This window comes from Cyrtonyx montezumae, unplaced genomic scaffold (assembly GCF_038088225.1).
Source record: "Cyrtonyx montezumae isolate F1298 unplaced genomic scaffold, pur_monq_1.0 scaffold_23, whole genome shotgun sequence".
Taxonomy (NCBI): domain Eukaryota; kingdom Metazoa; phylum Chordata; class Aves; order Galliformes; family Odontophoridae; genus Cyrtonyx; species Cyrtonyx montezumae.
The window spans coordinates 10,976,462-10,998,631 of NW_027071970.1; the positions used below are offsets into that span (position 1 = coordinate 10,976,462).

The 22,170-nt window shown below is 36.6% G+C and overlaps 2 protein-coding genes across 6 annotated transcripts in view; one reads left to right on the forward strand and one right to left on the reverse strand.

The window, feature by feature from the left end:
- Positions 1–388: 388 nt before the first annotated feature.
- RSRC2 (arginine and serine rich coiled-coil 2) lies at positions 389–12,605 on the reverse strand. Of its 5 annotated transcripts, none has more exons than XM_065739227.1 (10): positions 12,501–12,605; positions 11,084–11,240; positions 10,409–10,452; positions 7,674–7,864; positions 6,714–6,857; positions 3,206–3,328; positions 3,026–3,105; positions 2,145–2,374; positions 1,521–1,610; positions 389–1,024 (listed from the first exon to the last, which is right to left on the reverse strand). In XM_065739227.1, exons 1-10 carry the CDS (start codon positions 12,504–12,506, stop codon positions 845–847), a joined length of 1,245 nt encoding a protein of 414 aa, XP_065595299.1. In that variant the 5' UTR covers positions 12,507–12,605; the 3' UTR covers positions 389–844. The 5 variants fall into 5 exon arrangements, with proteins under 5 accessions (XP_065595299.1, XP_065595298.1, XP_065595302.1 ...); XM_065739226.1 differs by having other exon boundaries at positions 2,145–2,377; XM_065739230.1 differs by having other exon boundaries at positions 7,674–7,886.
- Positions 12,606–13,141: 536 nt separating this feature from the next.
- KNTC1 (kinetochore associated 1) overlaps positions 13,142–22,170 on the forward strand; it is a 31,703-nt gene continuing 22,674 nt past the window's right edge. The window contains exons 1-20 of the mRNA XM_065739225.1: positions 13,142–13,299; positions 13,406–13,526; positions 13,751–13,866; positions 14,265–14,337; positions 14,750–14,827; positions 15,364–15,398; positions 15,624–15,734; positions 16,524–16,617; positions 16,853–16,905; positions 17,137–17,249; positions 17,680–17,734; positions 17,982–18,080; positions 19,049–19,092; positions 19,205–19,270; positions 19,358–19,433; positions 19,557–19,682; positions 19,776–19,865; positions 20,396–20,461; positions 20,953–21,014; positions 21,431–21,542. Of these exons, the coding sequence (XP_065595297.1) occupies positions 13,168–13,299; positions 13,406–13,526; positions 13,751–13,866; positions 14,265–14,337; positions 14,750–14,827; positions 15,364–15,398; positions 15,624–15,734; positions 16,524–16,617; positions 16,853–16,905; positions 17,137–17,249; positions 17,680–17,734; positions 17,982–18,080; positions 19,049–19,092; positions 19,205–19,270; positions 19,358–19,433; positions 19,557–19,682; positions 19,776–19,865; positions 20,396–20,461; positions 20,953–21,014; positions 21,431–21,542 (1,722 nt within the window). The 5' untranslated portion in view covers positions 13,142–13,167. The remainder of the gene's footprint in view (positions 13,300–13,405; positions 13,527–13,750; positions 13,867–14,264; positions 14,338–14,749; positions 14,828–15,363; positions 15,399–15,623; positions 15,735–16,523; positions 16,618–16,852; positions 16,906–17,136; positions 17,250–17,679; positions 17,735–17,981; positions 18,081–19,048; positions 19,093–19,204; positions 19,271–19,357; positions 19,434–19,556; positions 19,683–19,775; positions 19,866–20,395; positions 20,462–20,952; positions 21,015–21,430; positions 21,543–22,170) is intronic.

Here is a 22,170-nt window from a genome sequence, read left to right on the forward strand (position 1 = left end):
CTCTGCCTTCCCGCCCTCGCGCTTCTCTGTGGGAGGGTGTAGAAACGGAGCGGCACCGGCAGAGCGCGGCACCACGCGACTCCGGGCAGCAGAGCGCAGCCAGCGCTGCCCTCGATCTCCAGTGGGCCCATAACATAACAAAAAAAGCAATTTTTTTAAATACATCCTACAAAAAAATTAACATTTACCAAGTACTTCAAGTACTCTGAATAGTGAAAAAAAGCTATCCAGGCTCACAAAAGAGGGAAAACCTTCAGCAACTTCCTTAAGAAAACCATACTAAAGAATAAGCAAAGCAAAACGAACGCTTCACTTTGACTTTGAGTCCTTCCTGAGCTTCCCTCCAGTTCCACCCACGAGACAATTCATTAATATGTAAAGTAAGACCTTAGAGAAAAAACTTCTTTATTATTAACCAGGTTTTTGCGCTGGATTATGTGCCTAGTGGCCCAGACTGCTAAATAACATCTACACAATGCTTCTTTCATGTTTCAAGAATTGAAAATAACTGTACAAGGTTAAAGTACAAAAGTACACAAGACAGTGGACACCAAATATCCATGTATGAGTTCATCCCATCTGCTGCTTGGTTTGAAAAGTAGAACTTTAACTAAAAAATACTGCCCTTCTATAGTTCTGTCAAGTTTAATGGAAGTGGGTATAACCTGATTACAACACTAACACCAGTATCACTGATCTGATATTTACAAAAAAAATTGTATTTATCAATAAATTAAAGTCAATGCAACACCCATGCAAGCTAGAATGCTAGCTTTTTGGTGAACAAGGACCCAACATTTGAACATGAACCTTCCGGAGTCCCAAACTTTAAAGTTGTTTGTATTCAAACTGCATCCATTCCTCGCATTGAAGATGTAAACCCCAATCCCATTCCTCTTTGCGTATGTGTCTGTGACCTTGCCATTTCATACTGTGCATCTAGATTTCTGAAAACCTCTTCCTGTTGTTTCAGCGTTTTGTAGCTCTCTTCATCAACTGAACTACAGCCAGCTTCATCCTCACTCTAGAAAGCAGACAGAAGAAAATAAAGCATTAGCTTTGGACAAAGAGGTGTTTTCATACGCTACAGCTGGCCTAAACTCTTAGCAACTCTGAACTCTTAAGAGCCTTTGAAGCAACAGGCATCTGCTTTTACTGCTGTAATAAGTCCAGCACAGCTTTTGCTCTCACTACTGAGAAACATTTATAAGCCTTCAAAGTCTTCTTTTAAACTCATTGAAATAAACATCTCCATTTAATTATCTATACAGAGCTATTAACTATGAACACTCATTAGATTATGAGTACTGGTTACAGTTCTAGCAGATGCAAGAAATATCACGGTATTCTAGACTGACTTCAATTTAGAAGCTTCCTGTGATCCTCAATGAGAAATAGTCTGTTCATAATTAGATCACACAGTGACCAGTTAACTTATCTCTACTGATTAAGACACACTTGAAAATTAAAAACCAAATGTCCACGACAAGAAATTTAACTACACATCCAGGACTCCTTACCTTAATGCCCATCAGTTTTCTGAATTTGACATTTTGGTCCTTGTTTCCGAAATTTAATTTTTCCCATATTTCAGCAGACTGGGATTTATCCTGTGCAAATTAAAGGAAAAAAAAGATTTATCATGTTTTAACACACATTTCTGTTAATATCACAAAACAGCAGCGAGCAAAGAAAAGCTGTATTAAAATCAAGACTTTAGCTGTAGCAAAGTCAGAGGCCAAACATTTCCAGCAGCATTCCTGCAGCATCACCACAAAACTTTTTGTGAGGGAAGTGCACTTAACCACAGGTTTAAAAATGGAGTACATTCTTCACTCGTTTCCATTAAGCTTGGAAACAATGTCAGAAAACATGCTTAAAAATTATGGTGAAGAAAATATGCATAACTTTGTAATGTTTCTCAGTAAAAAGAAACCGCCCATATTTGGTACTCAGTGGCAAGTGCTGTTTACTAACAAAATCAACATTAAGATCCAGTTATACTTCCTAAAGTGTACACAATCATGCATAACTAAGGCTTGTGTCACTAGCATTTGTCACTGAACATCTAGGCTTCTTCCTGAACAGTTCAGACATGCAAGATGTTTCCAGGTATGTTTTATCAAAGTAAGAGAAGACATTACCCCTTCCTTTTTGCCTTGCCAAAGCATCTTCCGCTTCTTCTCCTGCTCAGCAAATTTCATTGGATTCACTGCTGCTGGGTTGTAATAGCTAGGCACAGCTATTCCAGTCTCTGCTAGTGCTTTTGCTTGTAGTGCTGCCATTTGAGCTGCCATTGCTATCTGAGGAGTTACTTGTGTTCCCGACGCCAGAAGAGCAGCAACATTAATAACAGAACCTCCAGTGGCTGCAGCTGCTAAACAAAGCAATGGTAAATTGCTATCAGACATTAAGTTCAGCCAATTTTTATTTTCCCAAAAAAAAAAAAACCCACTTCCATTCATAGCAGTAACTTGAAAACAATGCATGGTAATATGGTATTCATAAACTAAGAAACAAGTTCCCAGTATATTTTAATAAGCCACAAGTAACGTACCTCATGCTTCTTAATACCCGAGCTGGTAAGAACTCTCAAACTTGCTTAATGATACATATGAGAAGGGTCCAATGACCATGAGAACCAGCCCAACATGCCACACTTTGTTATCATGTTATCAATACTGGGTAAGGTACTAAGAAATCACACGTTTGTCTTTCGTCCGATCTCCTTCCACCCCTTCTACTTCTACTTGTGTTTCCTATACATGGATCGAATGAAGAACCTGATAACCAGGACATCAGCTGGACTGGACTGCACATTTTTGTCTCTGGAGGTGTTCAAGCAATTTTCAAACGTGGTACTAAGGGAGATGCTTTAGTGGGGAAATACTGGTTGTAGGTGGACAGTTGGACTAGATGATCTTGGAGGCCTTTTCCAACCCAGGTGATTCTATGGTTACTTTAAACACTGAACACATAACGCTGCATTACCTTCCACCCACGCCATTCACTACACATAGATTACCTGCAGCCATTTCCTGTTGCTTCTGTTTTTCAACCATTTCTTTCTCTCTCTGCTCTTGCAGTTTCTTTGCTCTTTCCAACCTAGAAAGTACACGAGAATGAAAGTACTTAAGACACGGAAAACCTGAGAGGAACAGATTATTCATACCACAAACCATTCAAATAGTTAACAATTTCTGACCTTCTGGCTAATGCTTCCTGTGCATCCATAGCTGTATTTCGACCTCGAAAAGGTGGTGGGCTTGGACTCCGGCTGTGACTCCTGCTGAACCTACGGGGCTTCTCAATCCTTTTCTTTCGTTCTCTGTAACCAAATTTTACACAGTTGCTAAAACAATGAATCTACACTTCATAGAGCATTCAATCATGACTCAAAAACTAACTTGGAGAGTTTTCAATAACAGCTGTCACAGATTACACTACAACAGCGTAATGGTCACACTTGCACGGTAACGAGTTAGAAGTAAGTTTTTGCAATGGCAGTGTCTAGCAGTGTGTAATTCCAGGTGGTATTTATTTACCCTTTCACCTGGTCTAAGAGATTTTTATTTTTAACTCCTGGCAAGAAAAAACATCACCTATCTTTTGGTATGTCAACTGCAAGATAATTAAAATAGATCAAGGCACAATAAGGCTTTAAAACAAAAGATGCAACAGCATCATATTGTGCTAAAAGTGCCTGAGTCAAGAACTGGAATAATATTCACGGGAATTAGTAATCATCTCCTTTCTGTGTATTTGTCACTAGATGTTCCTTGAGCTGTCTGAGTGAAGATATCAAACTAGATGAGAAAGCTGTTTTTAATTATGAGCTCTGAAGGACACTACCTGTGCAGAGGACTATAATGCATGCCTTAACTGAAGGCTGACAAACAACCTGTTTAAAGGTATTTTTAAACAAAAAAAAAAAACAAACAGAATATCCAATACATTAAAAAACCTTCTCTGAAGTAAAAATTGCTCTTTGATATATATCTAGTTTCTTTTAAGCAGCAGCCACTTAAAATACATACAAGTATCGTTAGCAGTTAGTTTTTGGTTTTTTTGTTTTTCTTTGCTAAGATCGTTAAGAATTACGTTACAAGAGATGAAGTTCTATCATTGTTTAAGCCCCTGATCGATGTTCTGAACAAAAAGTCACCAATTCTGGAAGCATCCAAAGTTGAAATTACAAGAGAACTGCCAGATTTGCCATCAACACTAAGTTAAAACATGCAAAAGATGCTTTTGCCATTTTATACTTAAATGTTATGAACCACCTCTAATAGTGACTAACTTGAGTAAAGCCACTGTAAATGGCATTCATCTATTCCATTTCTTCTGTTTGCAACTTGTTTGTGGATGCTGCACATGAAATGCAGTCTAAAGTTACAAAAGAGATCCTTCTTAAAATGACAAATCTGGCAGAATACAAAGGAAAAGACTTATCTTTTACTAGAAGACACAGATTCAGGCACTGGGAAGTGACAGATCTGCATTCCCGAGGTAAGACTTAATACACCCTTCAAAGATACCTTCATTTCTGCAGTGCAGACTACTGCAGTTTGGTCCTGTCTTTGGTCTGATGTTTTATTGCACTGGTAAAACATCAAGGAAATAAATATTTGTGCTCTTCTATTTAAGTACTTTCACTGTAAACAAGCAGATGGTGTCATGTTTCTCATCTTGTATTTAATCAATGCAACAAAAGAACTGCTACAAGGGTCTGTGGGCTCACAGAACAAAAAGGTTATTTTGAACACTAGTGAAGACAGATGACTTCAATAGGCAAGCTTGAAGGCGTGCAAAGAACCAAGGGGAAGTCAAACTCTAGTATCCAGAAAAGCCACTGTCATAACCTGCAAACTGCAACACCACTTCATGAATGAGAGAATTCATTTCATGGTTGTGTTTTTGCATTCGTACATAATTTGTATTTGGGTTGTGAAGAGCTTTCCTTGAAACGTTCCTTGTCCCATAATTACTGTCCCAAAGACTTCACCTGAGCCCAGAGCTTGATGCAGTGGTTCTGATTACTGTTCAAGGATTGTATCTTGCTTATTTTGTCTTGCAGATATTAGGAAGGGAAAACTATACTTAAGCGGATTCCCGCAGTGCATTTCTCTTTTACTAGTCAAAAAGTAGAAGTTCCAGTTACAGAAATTCCTGAGCCATGACTATTCCTTATTCCTATAACTGCTGCTCTTTTTCAGGTTAATTTTAACTCCATTGCAGAAGTAAAATAAATTCTGAGATGAGAAATTTTCACTGAGCCTTTAAATAAAGAGTTCAAAACAACACTTTAAAACTTTAAATATACACAATATATAAGAACTGGAAATAATGGGAAACTGAAGCCTTACAAATCATGCTAAAGGTAGCTTAGATACCAGTAAGCATAAATAATGTGTGGATACCAATCTACTCACCCCAGCTGAAAGTTTGGTAGAAAGTGCATGGCAAAATAAAATCTGACACAAACCATGTAATTCAATATGTTCTTCCAAAAGATAAAGTCTTCTTAACATTTTCTCAAGTGTTGTTGTAGCATTACATTCTTATGTCTCCAGTGGTCCACTGTAATACTGAGTGGTCATACCTAATGTCTTTAATTTAAATGCAATTTGAAATACACTGGTAAGAATGTTACTAATTGAACTGGAACACTGGCAACACATTCTTGGGAGCTTTAAAAAAAACTACTTTGGATGCAAAGTGATATCCTTTCAACTTTAGACCAACAGAATGGAAAAAACACTGCCCTCAAATAATGTCATTAAAGCATATTTCAACTTATTAAGAAAATCCTTCAAGGCATGAGGAATGAAGAGGTGGCACATGCAAATAGACTGCAAATTCTACAACGTAACTATGAATCACTATCTGGAAAACATTAATTCCTCTACAGGGAGGAAAACCTCAACTACAGCATACAGATACGGAATAAGCTAATAATTCTGAAGGTTTCAACCTCTGCTTTCTAGAACTTAAGCAAGAAAAAAGTGTCGATGATAAATACTCTCATGATGAACTTGACAAAAAAGTCTGTATATCACACAGATCAGAAATAGTCCATCTGACTCAGTTCATCTGAGTACTACACAACCTACATTAGTTTTTCAGAAAAGATCCACACATTTTTATATTAAATTGGTGGAGCTGATCAAGATTAGCAAATCTACTGACCAGATGCTCCACCAGCTAGTCATTCTCAGTGAAACCTTCCTTTCATAATACACATACACAGAAAAATTGATAATTAGAATTTTTAAAGTAGCATTCTTCCAACCACACTACTTTCATACAAAACGTATGATAGTTGCATCTTACTCTATTTTTCCCCTACCTGAACATAATTTCTATTTAAAATAGTAAACTCAGTTACAACATAAGAAAAGGAACTTCAACTGTTGTACTTATACTACTCAAAATAGTATTTTCCTTCTAAATTATACTTCTAAATAACCAATCAAGCATTTCTAATTACTAACATGAAAGTATGCTATGAAATGTGAGACACATAAGCTGCTTAAGATAACTGTTTGCATAACCAAATACGCACCACCCAGCACTTCACTGTGTTAATACAGCTAAGGAAGAAAGCAAGCACAGCTACACTGAACCCAGCATCCTTTTATACAACTGCACCCCACATTCATCAGCATTCATCAACCAATTGCCACCAACCACGTGCAGAGGTCAACACTTACCTGCTTCTGCTCCTAGTTCTGCTTCTACTTCTACTTCTGTGCCTGTGTCTAGATCTTGATCTAGAACGAGACCTTACACGGCGCTTCCTCTCTCTGCTGCGAGATCGGGATTTTTTCCTATCACGACTTCTACTACGATGACGCCTGAAACACAGGTCCAAAATACCTCGTTTAAATTCACATTTCACCTATGGACTTATGCTCAGGTTTCCCACAAGAGTCCATGCCCGGAATGGTTTAGAGCTAGAAGTAATCACACACTACCATCAGCCACAAACACATGACCAAACTAATCTGATGCTGAAGCCTAAAATTCTATGCAAGATAATTTCCCTCCTCCCCATAGTATTCTAGTGCCTTAGAGATGCCCAGATTTCAGCTCATGAGTCATTCAGAGTCCCCTCAGTACATCATCAGCTGAAGCCTGCTCCTTGCTCACGTTTGTTACAGCACCCCAACTATGAGCAGAATTGACTAAAAAGCTCTTCTGGCAACAGGGTTTGTCTCAACCAGCTCTACAACCTTGAGAACATGCTCTGGGTGGCCAACTGTGCAAGGAAGGAGACAGCATCGTCTCTGGGTAAACAAATTATTTGGGAGGCAAAATGTGACAGCTGTGGTTTTAGTTTCTTTCCCATTGATGCCAACAGGTAAAACAGAATATACTGTCTTACAGGTTTTCCATACTCTGTAAATTATAAATGTAACACTGAGTCACGACCTACAAAAAACCTTAGATACACTCAGTAACTTTACTCAGAATAAATCTGGAAAAAAGACAACTAGCAGCAAATACCCTGTCCAAACAAAACTGGAATATACAATTTAAAGCAATACTTTAGAGTTAAATTAGGTCAGCCACGCAGCTCAGTCATGTTCTACAGCCCATCCAATTTTTCAACACTTTTTGTGAGTATTTTAAAAAACCCACACAAAGATTAACCATATCAAACAACTTACCTTTCACGAGACCTGGATCTTGAATGACTCCTCCCCCTTGATGACTTCCTCTCTTTGCGTTTATGTCTGTCCTCACCATTTTCGGATGAGTTTAGGGTCTCTCTTCCCTTGTCGGAAGAATGTTCTTTGTCATTGTGGTCTTCAGATTTGTGCTTCTTGGAGGACTTCTCTTTGGATTCATGTCTTCTTGCCTGTTTTAAGAAGAAGTTGGTTCTTTCAGGAAAATAGTGCAACAAAGAGAGTTAGTATGGGTATCAGAAGATAAAAAATGATAAGTTGTGATGCAACATTAGTAACCTTAGGAGTGTGACTCAATCATGAGTGATGGCTATTTTACCTAATGCCACCAACTACCCAATGTTGCAAATGTACGCTATCGTTCGTTCCCCTTTTCCCTCCTCCCCACTAAAGGATTTTTAAAAGCATCCTTCAAGGTATCTTTACAGCACTTCCATGAGAGTTCACAACATTATAATAAAAATAACTATCAATCACTGTTCTCATTTCAAAATGTATATTATTTAACTATCTTAAAGTATCTGGCAAGTTACAAATAAATACATATATAAATACACAACCACATTTGTAGTTAATTATTTGTCTATATCTACCGCATGGAAAGAATTATTAGAATCCATATACATAGTTGCAGACATAGTACATTGCTTTTGCAACTAAAGCATTCCTCTATCAGCAGATAATTGTTTTTTAAAAACAAAATTCTCTTTGGTCAGTAATTTCCAACAGTTTGTGAAAAGCAAAGCAATAAGTTACACGGTTGACGTCCTGTTTTCAGTATTTAAGGCTAACATGCATCACTCCAAAACCTCCCACAGTAGATTTAAATTAAAGATATGCTGCTCCACCATACTGCAATTTCTTCCTGCAGTGTCTCTTAAAAAAAGATTTCTTTTTATAGCTGCAGTGCCAAAAATACTTAGCAAGGTCAGGCCTGATTTTTGCCAGTGTTTTCCTTAGAGACTAAGTCATGACATCAACAGCTTTTCTTAATATATCCAGTTTATTTTCAATTCTTTCTAGCATAGCCCACTTAAGTCTCACATTTAATGTTTTTTTCCCAGTCACGACTATATTATGATGTATCAATTTTAGACTAAAACTTGATTCTTCCATTTCCTTGCTCATCTATATCTGTTCTCCATTAACTACTTGTAAAATCTTTCTACACTCATGACCTTTTGTCAAAAGAAACAAGACTGGAGAAGATGCTGAAACTAGCTTATATGCACTTATCCAGGATCAATTCCTTATTAACACATTTCAAATTCTAAATATATTCAATTATAATTTATATATACACGATATATACTTCCTCCTGCTTCTACCCTATTTTACTCTCAAGTCCTTGCTACATAAAAACAGAGTTGAATAGTTTTAGATGTTACTTGTATCTTACTTTTTGAAGTATCTATTTATCTAAATAGCTGTTCTGCTACGTACACTGATAATCAGTATTTAGTTTACAAGCAATGAGCTTCACCTTGCAAATGAATGAAAACAGCAAATCTACCATGGGACACAGTTAATATTTTCAAAGTATAATTTAGAAAGTGTTAAATAAATAGTTTTAAGATTACATCTAACAGAATGCTAAAACACTGAATAATTTCAAACAAGGAACATTTTTTTCAGAACTTTTTTTATGACTTTTTTTTAAACCAGTCTTCCAGGCACACACTTAGTAATAAACACCATTATATCCCATAACGGATTTAAGATACTTTTAAGGGAAATATGAGTTTGAATGACTAATAGTTACCTTATCATGAAGTAGGCTTATAATTTTGCTATCTGAGTCTGCAGCGTCTTCAGTTCAGTCTCTTCGCGCATTAGCACGCTGAGTATGATTTATTATAGAAATGTTATCATGTGAGCTAAACAATATATTCATTTTCACAAAAACTCTCCTAGATTATTTTTCCTTTTTCTTTTTTTTTTTTTGTTATTTTTTTTTAAAAACACAACAGAGCTTCCATTGGAATCGGGGAAGGAGAAGTTCCTGACCCGGGTTAATGTCTGAAGTCCCTCAGCTGACCCAGCCTGCTATTGCCCCACAAGGCTTGAGCTTCCTTTCTATTTTGATGCTCCTGGTTCATTCATTTCATCTCTTCTCTGGTGTGTAAGCCAGATACTTCCAAACCATTACTGCATTTCTGTATACATGCTTAATATTTTTTATTTATTTTTTTAAAGACAGCCCTTTGAAATTTTTGCTGCTACTGCTATGTTTCCAGCTGACCCAGCTTGTTTATCAAGCTACGACAGGCTTTACAGTTAAAGGATGCAATAAACAGATCTCATTCAGGTGGGTAACTGTTTTTAATACTCTTCAGTAAATTGGTACATATTGTTCAAGTCCAGAACACCAGACAGGAATAAAGCCACCCAAGGCTTTTGGATAATGGAAGCTCTGTGAAAGTTATAAGAACACCATTCTACTTCTCCATATGAACTCGAAAAATTGGCTGTTTTCACAAAAAAAGAAAAGAATTTAAGTTACTAGTTTCTGAAAGCGATTTGCTATAAACTATTACCTTGTCAACATGATGGCTGCAATCATGCTTCACTATGAAAGGATCTCCATATCCATTTTAAGCTTAAATTTATTGTACTTACCATAAAAGTCACTTACATAGGTTTACATATGTGCATTACTACAAGATACTTTATAGATGTACTGTACATTTACCTAAGCACTACAAAGTGTTAATTACCTCTTTGCTTCTGCTCCGGCTTCTGTGTTTTCTTCCTTCAGCATCTGGAGAAGAAGGTATTTTTTGTCATTTACAAAGTCAAAGAGAAGATCAGCTCACTATCATCCCTCAAGTTCCTTCTAGTTATTCCACCAAACAAAACCAAAAAGAAAGACTCAGAACACCAACAACACTATCTGAATATTCACTGCAGATGTGAACTGTAATCAATATTACAGCTCTTTCTTCGCATTAGAGCAAATAAACTTCAGTCACATTCTACTTCTTTGGTCAGTTAACTCCATTTTTGTAACAAACCATGCAGTATTATCTCAATTTAACCAAGCATTAAAACAGAGACAGAACACAACAGTTATCTAGGTCTGTTTTGTCTCCTGGAACTTTTTTATTATTAGCCACCTCACCATATCTTCTGAATTCTAATAAGACCTCCTTCACTAAGGCTTCTACCATTATTTAAACTTCCAACATAATGCATTTAAGATGTAACATCAAAATCAACAGCTTTATTTTTTTCCAATTTTACGAAGTTAATACAACCGTTAACATTCTTTTCCAAAAAATACAAGGTATTTCAGATGTATAAACATAAGCAAATTAATTGTACGAAAGCAAAAAAACACAGAAAAACCAGCAGAACAATATTAAACAACTCTGCTTATTTGAAGACCGTACCTGACTTCCGCCTTCTTTCCCGTGACCGCGAACGTGATCTTGAATAGTGATGCTTTGATGTTCTGGGAGAACTGGAGGCATCTGACTGTTCCTTTTTCTTCTCTCTTTCTGGAGAGGACTTTTCTGGGACTACTCCATCTCGTTCGGTATCACTACCCTATGCACAAGGACAATGTTTAAGAATCAGCACCCTCCAGCTGCCACATTTCCCTAGGTCACTGGTCTCACTTTCTGTACACACTGCTGCTTATTAATGCACTTGTGCTCTTTCAGCTCTAGCAAAACAGAACAACAAAAAAGCTGACAGACTTCAACGGCTGTTCTTAGTTCCACTGTTCTTAGTTCCTCCAGGACTGGCGAAACAGACACAGCGGTTCAGTGAACCAGTGCCTCACACAGTACTTTGGATGAGCCTCCAGATGTATCTAATGTAGGTGCAAAGCAAGAAGTCCCGAGCTATTCCTCAGGATTTTATACAGGGAAAAAAAACCCACTGTCTTAACTGATTACATAAACAGAAAAGGTATCTGTTTCCCCAGGAAGAAAAGGGCAAGTTTTTTCCAGAACTTTCTTTGTTCTGTTTCACTATTATTCAGATTTCCAGGTTAAGAACAAAAAATATCAGATTTGATGCAAAACAAAACTACTTATAAGTTAACTAAAAGAGTTTTATCATGCTGGAATCTATACTTTCCTGCAGTTTCAAGACAAATAACATCAGGAAAAAAAAAACCCACAAATAAATCGTGTTGGTTTTTGATTTTGTTTCGTTTTGGTTTTTTGTTTACTCTCACTCATTCAGCCCGGGGATGGGACAAACACCCTTACACCAGGCCACAAAAGCATGAGATGGGAGTAAAGTCACATCCTGCCTACACACGAAACGTTATGACCTCATTTTTAGATTCTCAGCAAAGATAGCTACAGCACAGAAGTTTCACAAAGACGTTAACCATAAAAAGAAGTCAAGGAGACAACAATAAACGCAAGAAGATGCTGAAAACATGAAATATGACAAAACGTGATAGAAAAATAAAAGTTGCTTGCGTCAGAAGCGAAGGGCCCGTCTGCTCTCCCCCAGAGCCTGAGCCCTACGATACTCTGGAGCAAAGCCCTTTTCCGCAGCGTTCCTCTCCCAAGCCAAGCAACGATAAAGCCGAAGCCACAAGGCCTCTTCAGTCCCCTTCAACCCTCAAAGACCGCACAGAAACTTCTGGAAACGGGATGAGAAGCACTGGGCGAAGCGCGGCCTCCCCCGCCCCAAGGCCCATCATGGCGGCGGCGAGCGAGGGAGCGGCGGGCGCCATTTTGTCTCTCCGCGCACAGAGCCCCAAACCCACTCCTCCCCACCCCGCGCTCTCTTCCCTCCCTCCGTACCGCACTCCACGCTTCGTCTCCTCCAAAAATCACCGCTTACCGCCATGACCGAACGCCCGGGCCGCCGTTCTCCCCCACAGCCCCCTCACAGCGACGCAATCTCCTCAGCAGCAGCGCGCACAAACGGAGGCAACGCGCCCCACCCTCCCTGTACCCGTCAGGTGCCCGGATATAACCGCAGGCGGGGCAGGCGGCGGAGCGAGGGACCGCAGTGCATGCTGGGAAGGGAAAAGAACCAGGCTGTGTCTTAGCAACGCATGTGCGCTCGCGCGTTTGGAGAAAGTTTGGCCCACGGCGCGACCCGTAGTGGCGGCCGAGTTCCCGCCAATTTGAATGTTTGAGCGGGCTGAGGGGCCGTGCTGGTACGTTCGCGCCTTGTGCGGTGTGGTGAGGGGACGGGGAGATGGCTTGAGCTCCAGAGGGTGTCTACGTGGCGAGGAGGGTCCTCTGCTGATGAATTGTACCCAGCGTACAGCACAAAGCTTCCCGTCCTTCGGTTGCATTCAGCTGGGCCCGCCCATGCGATCAGCGAGAAGCCGCCTTGATTGCTTTTGTGACATAAACGTTTTTTTCAACGTGCCTTTAGAAAGCATATCCCAGTGTCCTTCCTCCTTGAGGCAGGACCACAACAAAGCACTAAGGGCACTGACTTAAAGACAGTCGTTGAATTTTCTTACAGCTCTCCTATGTGATTATCATAGGTGAGGATGTGGAATGACATTGAAATTCTGGTGAATGATGACACAAGAAGCGAGCAGCTCCCTGTGTGCTTAGGCCAGGAATGTGGTGGTGCCTTGTACCAAGTGGACTCTCTGCTTCAAATAACATCTTCAGAAAAGGTAGAATTTCTCAGCACTGTGGTTTTGTTTCTTCACGTTTGTGAGGCACGCTGTCGTATTTCTGAAGTGTTTCAGTCATTATGTATAGCATTCTTTTTATTCTTAGGTCTCAGTTAATCCTCATCTGTATGCATGCAGCTCAAAGGATGGCAGCATTATTGTTGTTGACAGATCGGTGATACTCCTTGACAGCATGGGACAGGCTGTGCTGCTGCACATTCAGTTTGGTAAGTTCATCACTAGATGAATTCATCTAGAACACAAAGCTAACTAAAAAAATGGAAGTCTTCTTTTTGTATAGGAAGACCTGACAGTTATCTTGGATATCTGTCTGCCCTGTAAGATAAACTGTTATAATGACATTGTATTGCCCGCCTTCTGTGTTTCAAATATGCATGTCTGCTAATAAAAAAAATCTTAATAGTTGATATTATGTCATGGAACTTTTCAGATACTGATGTGGATGTGGTTGGTATGTGTCAAGAAAAACAATTCCTTGTGGTTGGTGAGAGAAGTGGCAATATCCATCTTATTCATATTCCATCTAAACAAACCCTGCTGACTAAGGTACAGTATTTCTTCTGTCTTAACTTTGTTCCAGATCTTTTGTTCTCGGGGTCTTTTGTTGCTTTGTTTGTTTGTTTTGGTATATTTGTGTTTTTTTTTCTTTCTCCCACATATCCATATAGAAATATTATTGTGTTTTGAACAAGACTTTTAGTTGAACAAACAGCCAGATTAAAGGGAAGGTTTTGTTGCTATAAGTGACAAGTTATATACAAAGTATTGAGTGTAAGTTGTTACTTGCAGTGTGTTGCATACAAATGTTAGGAATGTTACATATAAAGCATGAGTTCTTCCTAAAAGAAAAAAGGTTAAAATTTAAACTGGAGAGCAGTATTTCAAATGAAGATTTTTTTTTCAAATGAAACACACTGATGTTCTTTACACTGATTCCATCTTAGATTTTGGCTGAAACATCTTCAAGTGAAAAGACCTACTTAAATCTCTTTATCGAGAAAGATAAAGTAGTTGCAGGTAAGTATTTCAATAACATCTTTTCTTGTCTCATTATTTGCAAACTTATTCCCCTTTTACTGTCTCTAAAGAGGAGGCTACAGAGAAGATAAACAGATGCAGTTTTATTCTGCATTGCAAACATTAGATGTACGTTTAATTAGTGGACCTTATCTGAAGGTCTTTGAAAAATTTGGAAAGACAATCACAAAAAACATACTTTTAAATAACCCCCCCCCAAAATTATATACTCTTTATCTCTGGTAAGACTGACAGGTGTTGTTTTTTTTTTAATAATCCATTTAGTTGGTCAGAATATTTCAGTTTCCTCTTTTTAAGCAATTAGTCTCCTTACAGCTAGTGAATTCTTTAGCTTAAAACATTTGTGTTGTGTTTTGTTGTTGGTTTGTTGTTTTGTTTGTTGTTTTTTTAGGTGTTTATCACATGTTCATTCTCACGAGCAAGGGTTTCTTTTGCATTATGTATCTTCCACTTGCTAAAACACAAGAAGGTAAGATAATCCACAGACCAACTGGGATTTGAATTTGTGCTGGTAGAGTGGTATTTAAGATCTTTTACATGCCTTTTACTATTGGGGTTAAGGTGTTGATTTGAGATTGCCCATGTAGCCTTAGTTTGGTTTTAAAGAGAAATGAGTATATAGTTAAGTTCATTGAGAAGCATTTTTATATTAATCCAAGAATTCCTTCAGCTTGTGTTCCTATTATTTACTACTTTAGAGGAAAGTACTGAATGTTATGGAAGCAGCACTTCATGTCATAATATCAGTTTGAACTGCACTGACAAATATTGGTTACAAGTTCAATTTTTAATGCTGTGTAAGCAGTTATGATTTTCTGAAACTACATATTGTGATCAATAGAAATATACCTTGTTAAAGATAGTGCTTCACCTTTCTTTCAGAACAGACAGGCTAGGATTATACTATTATTATGCTATTCTATATGATGTTTAGTGGCTTTTTAAAGTTTTATTTTTACAAAAGCTTATTTAACATGGATGTGTTTTTATATTTTTTTAACATAGCAATTGACAAGATGGATATGACTGCAGCAACGATGGTAAGAAACATGACTTCTAATACCTGTGTTGAAGTGCAAAGTTTGTAACAAAACTTTATTTTCTGTGTTCCCTTGGCAAATTTCCAGTTTATCATTACAATTCATAAAAAAAATTAAAATTAATTTATGTTCATGGAGTGAGAAGTTCAGAATGTATCTGCTGTTTTTATAGGTAACTTTTTCTTTTCTGTTGTTTGCTTTCCCTTCATCCTCTGCACCATTAAGTTACAAGGACAGATAAAGACAGCTTTCATTGCCACAGAGGAATATCATAGCCTTGGCTGTCAGAATTCTGTCATGAGTAATTTGGTGAATAAAATCCATATGATAATTGGGGTAAGTAGTAATAATATGTTTGTAAGAATTGTTATGGGATCAATGATAGCATTTGTTGATCTACAAAAAAATTTTCATCTAGTGGAATTAAAAAGAACTGATTTCTTGCACTATCTTTAATTTCATTCATAGTAAATATAAAAGTTACCAGTTTTGCAGACTTTTTAGTAAGGAAATTGCTGTTATTTCAGACTCCCTCTATTTTCACCCAGGCTGTATGACTTTAGTAAATCACTGTGTTTCCTAACTTGTACAGGGTTAGACTGTTTGTAGTCTTGCTTTAGGGCTTGGAAAGCCAAAGCTAGGAAGAATCTTCCAACACTCGAGAAAGGCATGCAAAATTGTAGTATACAGTTGCACAACATTTTAGCATGAAGTAAGTACAGGAATTAATAAAAAATTAAAAAATGGGTAATTTTGAAATGTTATTTTGGACTACAAAGGAGTTTATTGAGTTCATTAACTTTGTCTGGTGCCTGATGACTTCAGTGAATACTCCTCAGTATGTTCAGAGTACATTTAGTTTAAGTTTTATATTCTGAAGGAGTGAAAAGTGTATGTTTTGAAATGCAGACTGAGACAATTACAATAATAAAAATGTTCTTCAAAAGGAAGAGTTTAAAAAAAAAAGTATTTGTCTAACCATAAATATTAACTGAAAATAAAGTTTAAGTTAATCTTGCAATTTTTCGAGTATTTTATAAGCTAAAGGTAAATTGGAGAGGTAAATCTGTCAAATGTATGATGTGTAACCCCAGAAATCCTGTATCACTTTGCTTTTACTAATAGGGTAAAGGAGATTATGTACTCTCCAAATGGGAGGTAGATACTACCAATAACCTGGTGTCTGTTCGAAGCTTTGCTGATTCAAGTCTGATCAAAGGTAAGGACATTTTTTGGTTGTTTTTATAGACAAGTGTGGAATTCATATATAGTTGCAGAAAATAAGATTTTCAGGTATCTTTTCTGGTTTTAGTAAAAATGCTAATCAAACTTTTCAGGGCTGTGAAGATAAATATCTGTTTCCAGTGCTTGGTGGTACATGATGAAATGTTTTTGCTTCAAATACATTTTTCAAGAAAAATAATAAATTGTTAGGATTACTTTATTTCTTTTAGATGCAGTGAAACTTCAAGTTCTTGACAATCTGCTGTTTGTTTTAGATACAGAGGTACGTGCAATAGTTTGGTTTACTCTTCCTTTTACAATGTTCTTGAAAGAGCTTTTCTTTTTAAATAACTTCTAGAATGTTTAGAATGTAAAATAATTTTTAGATGCTTATTTTGAGGATCTTGATCTTACTATTTGATTGCTTTTTGTCATTACTTAAGTCTTTATATTCTGCTCAATAAAGACCAAAATTATCTTCAGCGAAAAATCCATATCGGATTTTTTTTTCTAGAATATCTTAAGCATATGGGATGTTCATTCTCTTACTTTAATTTGGGATTTGCCTTTAATACATATTGAAGAATTTCTTCTAACCACAGAGTCCGATTCTTCTTCAGTCATGCAGTAAGTAAAAATACTGTAGCATCAGTTCTGAAAAGTGAAAAGTTGTCTGTTGTTACAAGAAATGTGCTACAGATACTTGATTTTCTATAGTAATTAATTTTTAGAAACCTTTGTTGAAATCTTCCTAGTCAGCAGGGCAAAATATTGGACTTCTAGACATTGTTAGCTCTGTGCTGTAGACAGGAAAACCTTGGCACTTGCTGGATTTTTTTTTGGTTTATCTACTTTTACTGCTAAGTGAGCTTGCATGCAATATATATAATTTTAGAAATGCCCATCTAGAATAAGGTATGAAAAGGTGTATAATGTTGCTTACAAGTATGAATTTTAGTTTGAACTTCATCTGTATTTGGGACAGATAAATACGAAGATGGAGAAGGCAAAAGACTGATACAGAATTGTTTTTTTTCCCCTTTCCTCTATTCTACAGGCAAGGGCTTGCAAATGTTAAACTGATAGTCATGACAACACCCACTAACAAACAGGTCTGTTCTCCTTATCTGTATTCTGTTCTTCAGTTGTTAAGCAGAAATGTGCATGCTATCTTACCACGTTGACCTGCTGTTTGATTTTCCTATTGCAGTAGTTTGTTTAGGGTTTTAGCTCTATAAGAATCCAGATATGATTCTGCAAACATCAATCTCACCAGCATATCAAAATCACTTACATCTGATTTGTTTCTCTCTCTTTTCTTTTTTTTTTTTTTGTTTGTTTGTTTGTTTGTTTTAATAGATGAGGAATTTAATGGTTTTTGCACTACCTACTATGCAACAGCTCTATTCTCTGGAAGTATCTATTGTTTCTTCACTCGTCCTAAGTGGGATCAGCACAGTATGTTTGGTTTTTGATGTTCTTCAAAGAAATATAATTGTTTTAATGGATTTAATTGTTAAAGAGGGTGCTGTGTTATGCTTGTTAGATTAGAATCACTTTTTGCAGGGGTGAGAAAAAGATAACAGAACTTAGCTGTTCAGTATACTGTCTATATTCCTGTCTACTGTAGTAATTTAATACTAGTGCCAAATTTTCTTGCTGCTATTACAACTAAATGCTCTGTGAAGTCTATAATTCTCTTAGCAAAGAAACATGCACTGGGTTTACTTAAATGAGAGAACTACTTCATTTCTGTTTAAACTGCTTCCTTGTAAAGATTTTAACAAAAGTCTGAAAAAAGACAGTAAAAATTTTGTGAATTAGGAATGTTTGAAAGACTGGTGACATGGGTATGTGAGAGGATAACAAGGCAGAAGTCTAAACAGTGCCTGATGATTGAAGCTGTGGAAGTGAATGTGTATGTTCTGGTTCTGATATGCAATAAAATTAAAAGCTGATGAAATTGCATCAGCTCTTGCATGAAGCACACAGCAGAAAAGTTCACCAGAAAATATAGAACAGTCAAGGTCGGAAATGTAATGTATACCTTGACATTTGTGGAACATGGCACAGATGCCTTCTTCACATAGTTTGTAATGTGGTTACAGTGTGACATGCGTATGGCTTAAATAAAATGAAAGAGTGAAGAGTAATTTTAGGATGATTCACTCGTGTGGAGGTTGTATTGATGGCAACTGTACCAGGATAGCAGAGTGGTTTCAGCATGAAGTGTCCTCTTAATAGCCTCAGAAATTTTAGATGGTGGAAACCATACAAGAATTAACATGATAAGCATGAAGAAAAAGTGCTTGTCTGAGAGGAAAGCAGTTTGTTTCCAGATTAAAAAACACCTAATGCATGCAGTTTTGTTATCTTATGACTGATTTACTCCACCACCTAATGACTTCTGTTATTATATGCTACAGGATACGATATACTTTTTGGAAGGAATTCATGAAAGTCATCAGATGTAAGATAATGTTTTGTATATTACTTGATCACTGTTACCTTAAAATGCAGATTACTTCAACATACAGTTATTTTAAAATTGATAAACTCATGTAGTTATCTTTCACCCTCAGATCCACTGAGGGCCCAGTTTCTGCTGTTGTGATGAGAAGTTTAACTGAAGCCTTGCCAGAAAATAGGTATACTTTTCCTTGAAGCTTTATTACTGTTGTCTGTGGTTTGAGTTTTGCATTAAAGTAGTATACTTTACTTTATCTTCCCCCTAGACTAAATCGCTTACTTCACAAACACAAATTCACTGAGGCAGAGAATTTTGCTATTCAATTTGGACTTGATGTTGAGGTAAGTTGACCCTTCTTGATAAATACATTTGAAAATTAATTGGTATAACTAAATATGCTTAATGCTGAAGTACATAAAATTTAAAATTGTCTTTTTTTTTTTTAACAAACAAACAAACAACAGCTTGTATACAAAGTAAAAGCAAACACTATTTTAGAGAAGCTTGCTTCAGCCTCCACTGGAAGTTATGGTCAAGAAGTCTTGCTGGATTATGTGAATGAAGCCAAAGAAAATCTGCATAAAATTCAGGTCTTTTTTTTTTCCTGCCCTCTTTCTCTATTAGAGTAATTCAAATTATAAAGGAGCTTGGAATGAATTCCAATTGTTTCCTTACTTAAACAGGATAGCCAGTTTGTTGTGGATTACTGCATAAATGCTCCATGGCCACTGTATGAAACTGCTCAAGAAATGTTAAACTACGCTAAAGTCAGGGTAAGATTTTTGTTTTTGCTGTTTAGATCAGATTGCATACTGTTGCCCATTTGTATTATGTACTTCTGTACAACTTGAGAGAGAGGACATCTTCAAACCACTTACAGTCATTCAAAAAGCTGCATTATGAAAAATGATCAGAAATCAAGACTTGTTGTGACTTTGTTCTTGCTATTGCTTAAGGTCTAAAAAGGAGTTAGTTTTATTTTCAGACCAGAGACTGGGGTTTAGTTTTGAGTAGCCTTTTGTCAGTTTCTTTTACATACTAATTTCTGGACTAAAATCTAAAAGTATGGCACTGTTTTGTTTTCATTATTTTAGTCTTTATTGCCTTACCAAACAGAATCAGAGAGATGCATGTCTGCTCCCACATAAATGTAAAAATGCAATCAAAGTCTAAAACTGTAGAGTAGGCTCCAGTTTACAGAGGCATTAAGTTTTTGCTAGTGCCTTCATTAAATTCATGGAAGCACTCCTGGCATGTTCTGCATCGGAGTTGTCAGCTGATGTATTTCATCTGTTTGTTTCAGATCTTGAAGAAAGATGATCGAACCATTGTTGCACCATCTGATGGGCCTCTAGTATCCCTAACTGAGGTGAGGACAAACTTTTTGGCCTTCCACTATCATATGATAGACAATTGTGATGTACGGTTTTATACATTAAAAGGTTAAATGTTATAAGTCTAAGAGAGAGTATAGTTTAAAATATTAAATGAGAACCACAGCACTGACAATTTTTAGAGTTAAGTGATTTCTTCTGCCTCAAATTAAAAGATCCATTTTTGAGTGCTATAGAAATTAAAAGAAGCAGCTTTCTTAAGTGCTTTCAAGTATTTATTTTACTTAATTAGGCCTATTTCATATTGCACAGCACTAATCCAACTTCAAAGAGAATTAATGTAAACAGAATTGAATTTTCTGAGTAATTCTTTGTTTAACAAACTTAAATATGTTACACTGGTAATTAACTGAAATTCTTAGAAGTCTTTATTTTCTCCATTCTTCCTTTTTATAATAATTGTTCTAACCATGTAATGTTGTTTAATAAGGTGGATTTTCACCCTAAGTCTCTTGTCTGCATTCAGGTACTGAGAGCTCAAGCAAGGCTTACAACTTTCTATGGAGCTTTTGGACTAGAAAAGTTCAGGTTTGCTTCGGTTTATTTCTTAAGATGTAAAGATAATTTAATTATAATGGTTTAGTATTTGCCATTTAAATTAAATTTTGGTTATATAATAATAATTTAGCCTTCTGGTCTTCAGTTGTAAAGGAGGGAGAATGCAGAGAAGTCGAGTTAGCCTAAATTTTGAAAATATATATTTTGTGTGCAGCAGATAATATCTTGTATAGATTTTATTGTATTTTTTGACTGTTGTTAGGTGTGATTTTATATATGCACATACAATCTCATGCTTCATCTGTGTCTTACAGCGTATATGACAATATGACAAGCTAGAAAAAGTTTGAGATCTTCTTCTACATCTCCTTTTATATTGTGATATAATAAACAACCTCCAGGATTTGGGTGTAATAACAGCATTTCTTTTCCTCTCTTGTTTCTAGTGGTATTGCTTGGACAGAATTCTTGAATAATGAAGATATTCTAAAGAATATCCTTTTTCAACTGGAAGAAGGAAATTTGTCTTGTGCACAGTACCTCTGGCTTAGGCATCAGGTGATATGGCATAAATGTGTCTTTTATACTTAGGGAGGATGTAAAGCCTCCTAAATTTTCCAGCCTTGTTTAACAAAATCAGACTAATTTTGTTATAAAACAGCTTCTCAAAGAAGCAAAGGCAGGATCTCATCTATTGTCACAGCAATTCAATTTCCATCTCACTCCTTAAAAGACTGAACCTCCTGTTGACCTAAGAATGAACTGGAATCTCTGATAGATCTGAAGAATGACAGTTCTTGATTTATTTTGTAGTGTTTATGATCTTCTATAGACCTTCCTGGGACCTCAGCTCTCAGAGGATTTTTAAGTGGACATTTGACTACCTTGCCAGCAAATCACGTGGACTCTTTTTTTAAATAGCACATTCACAATAGTGGCTACAGGCCCTTATTCTCTATTGGGGAACTTTCAGGTCCATGTCAGTTGTTCTCTTTAGATGGAATTATAGAGCAAGCCCAGAAGTAAAGGGACATGATCCACCCACCACAACTTGCAAAAAAAAAAAAAATAGCTTCAGTTAGGTCTTCTTAAACAGTAGCCTTGTTTTTGTGAGCAGGACTTTTTGTTTTATTATTACTATTTTACTTTTGAATTCCTAACTATGACTGCTGAGATTTTTCTCTTT

What these genes read in the sequence shown, in the direction of transcription:
- RSRC2 (XM_065739226.1), bottom strand. An exon ending in GCCGGAGCAGAAGCAAAGAG is followed by an intron (nt 7,865 to 10,408) that starts GTAATTAACACT and finishes TTCTTAAAACAG; the next exon opens with GCAAGAAGACATGAATCCAA. An exon ending in AGATCCAGGTCTCGTGAAAG is followed by an intron (nt 6,858 to 7,673) that starts GTAAGTTGTTTG and finishes CCTGTGTTTCAG; the next exon opens with GCGTCATCGTAGTAGAAGTC.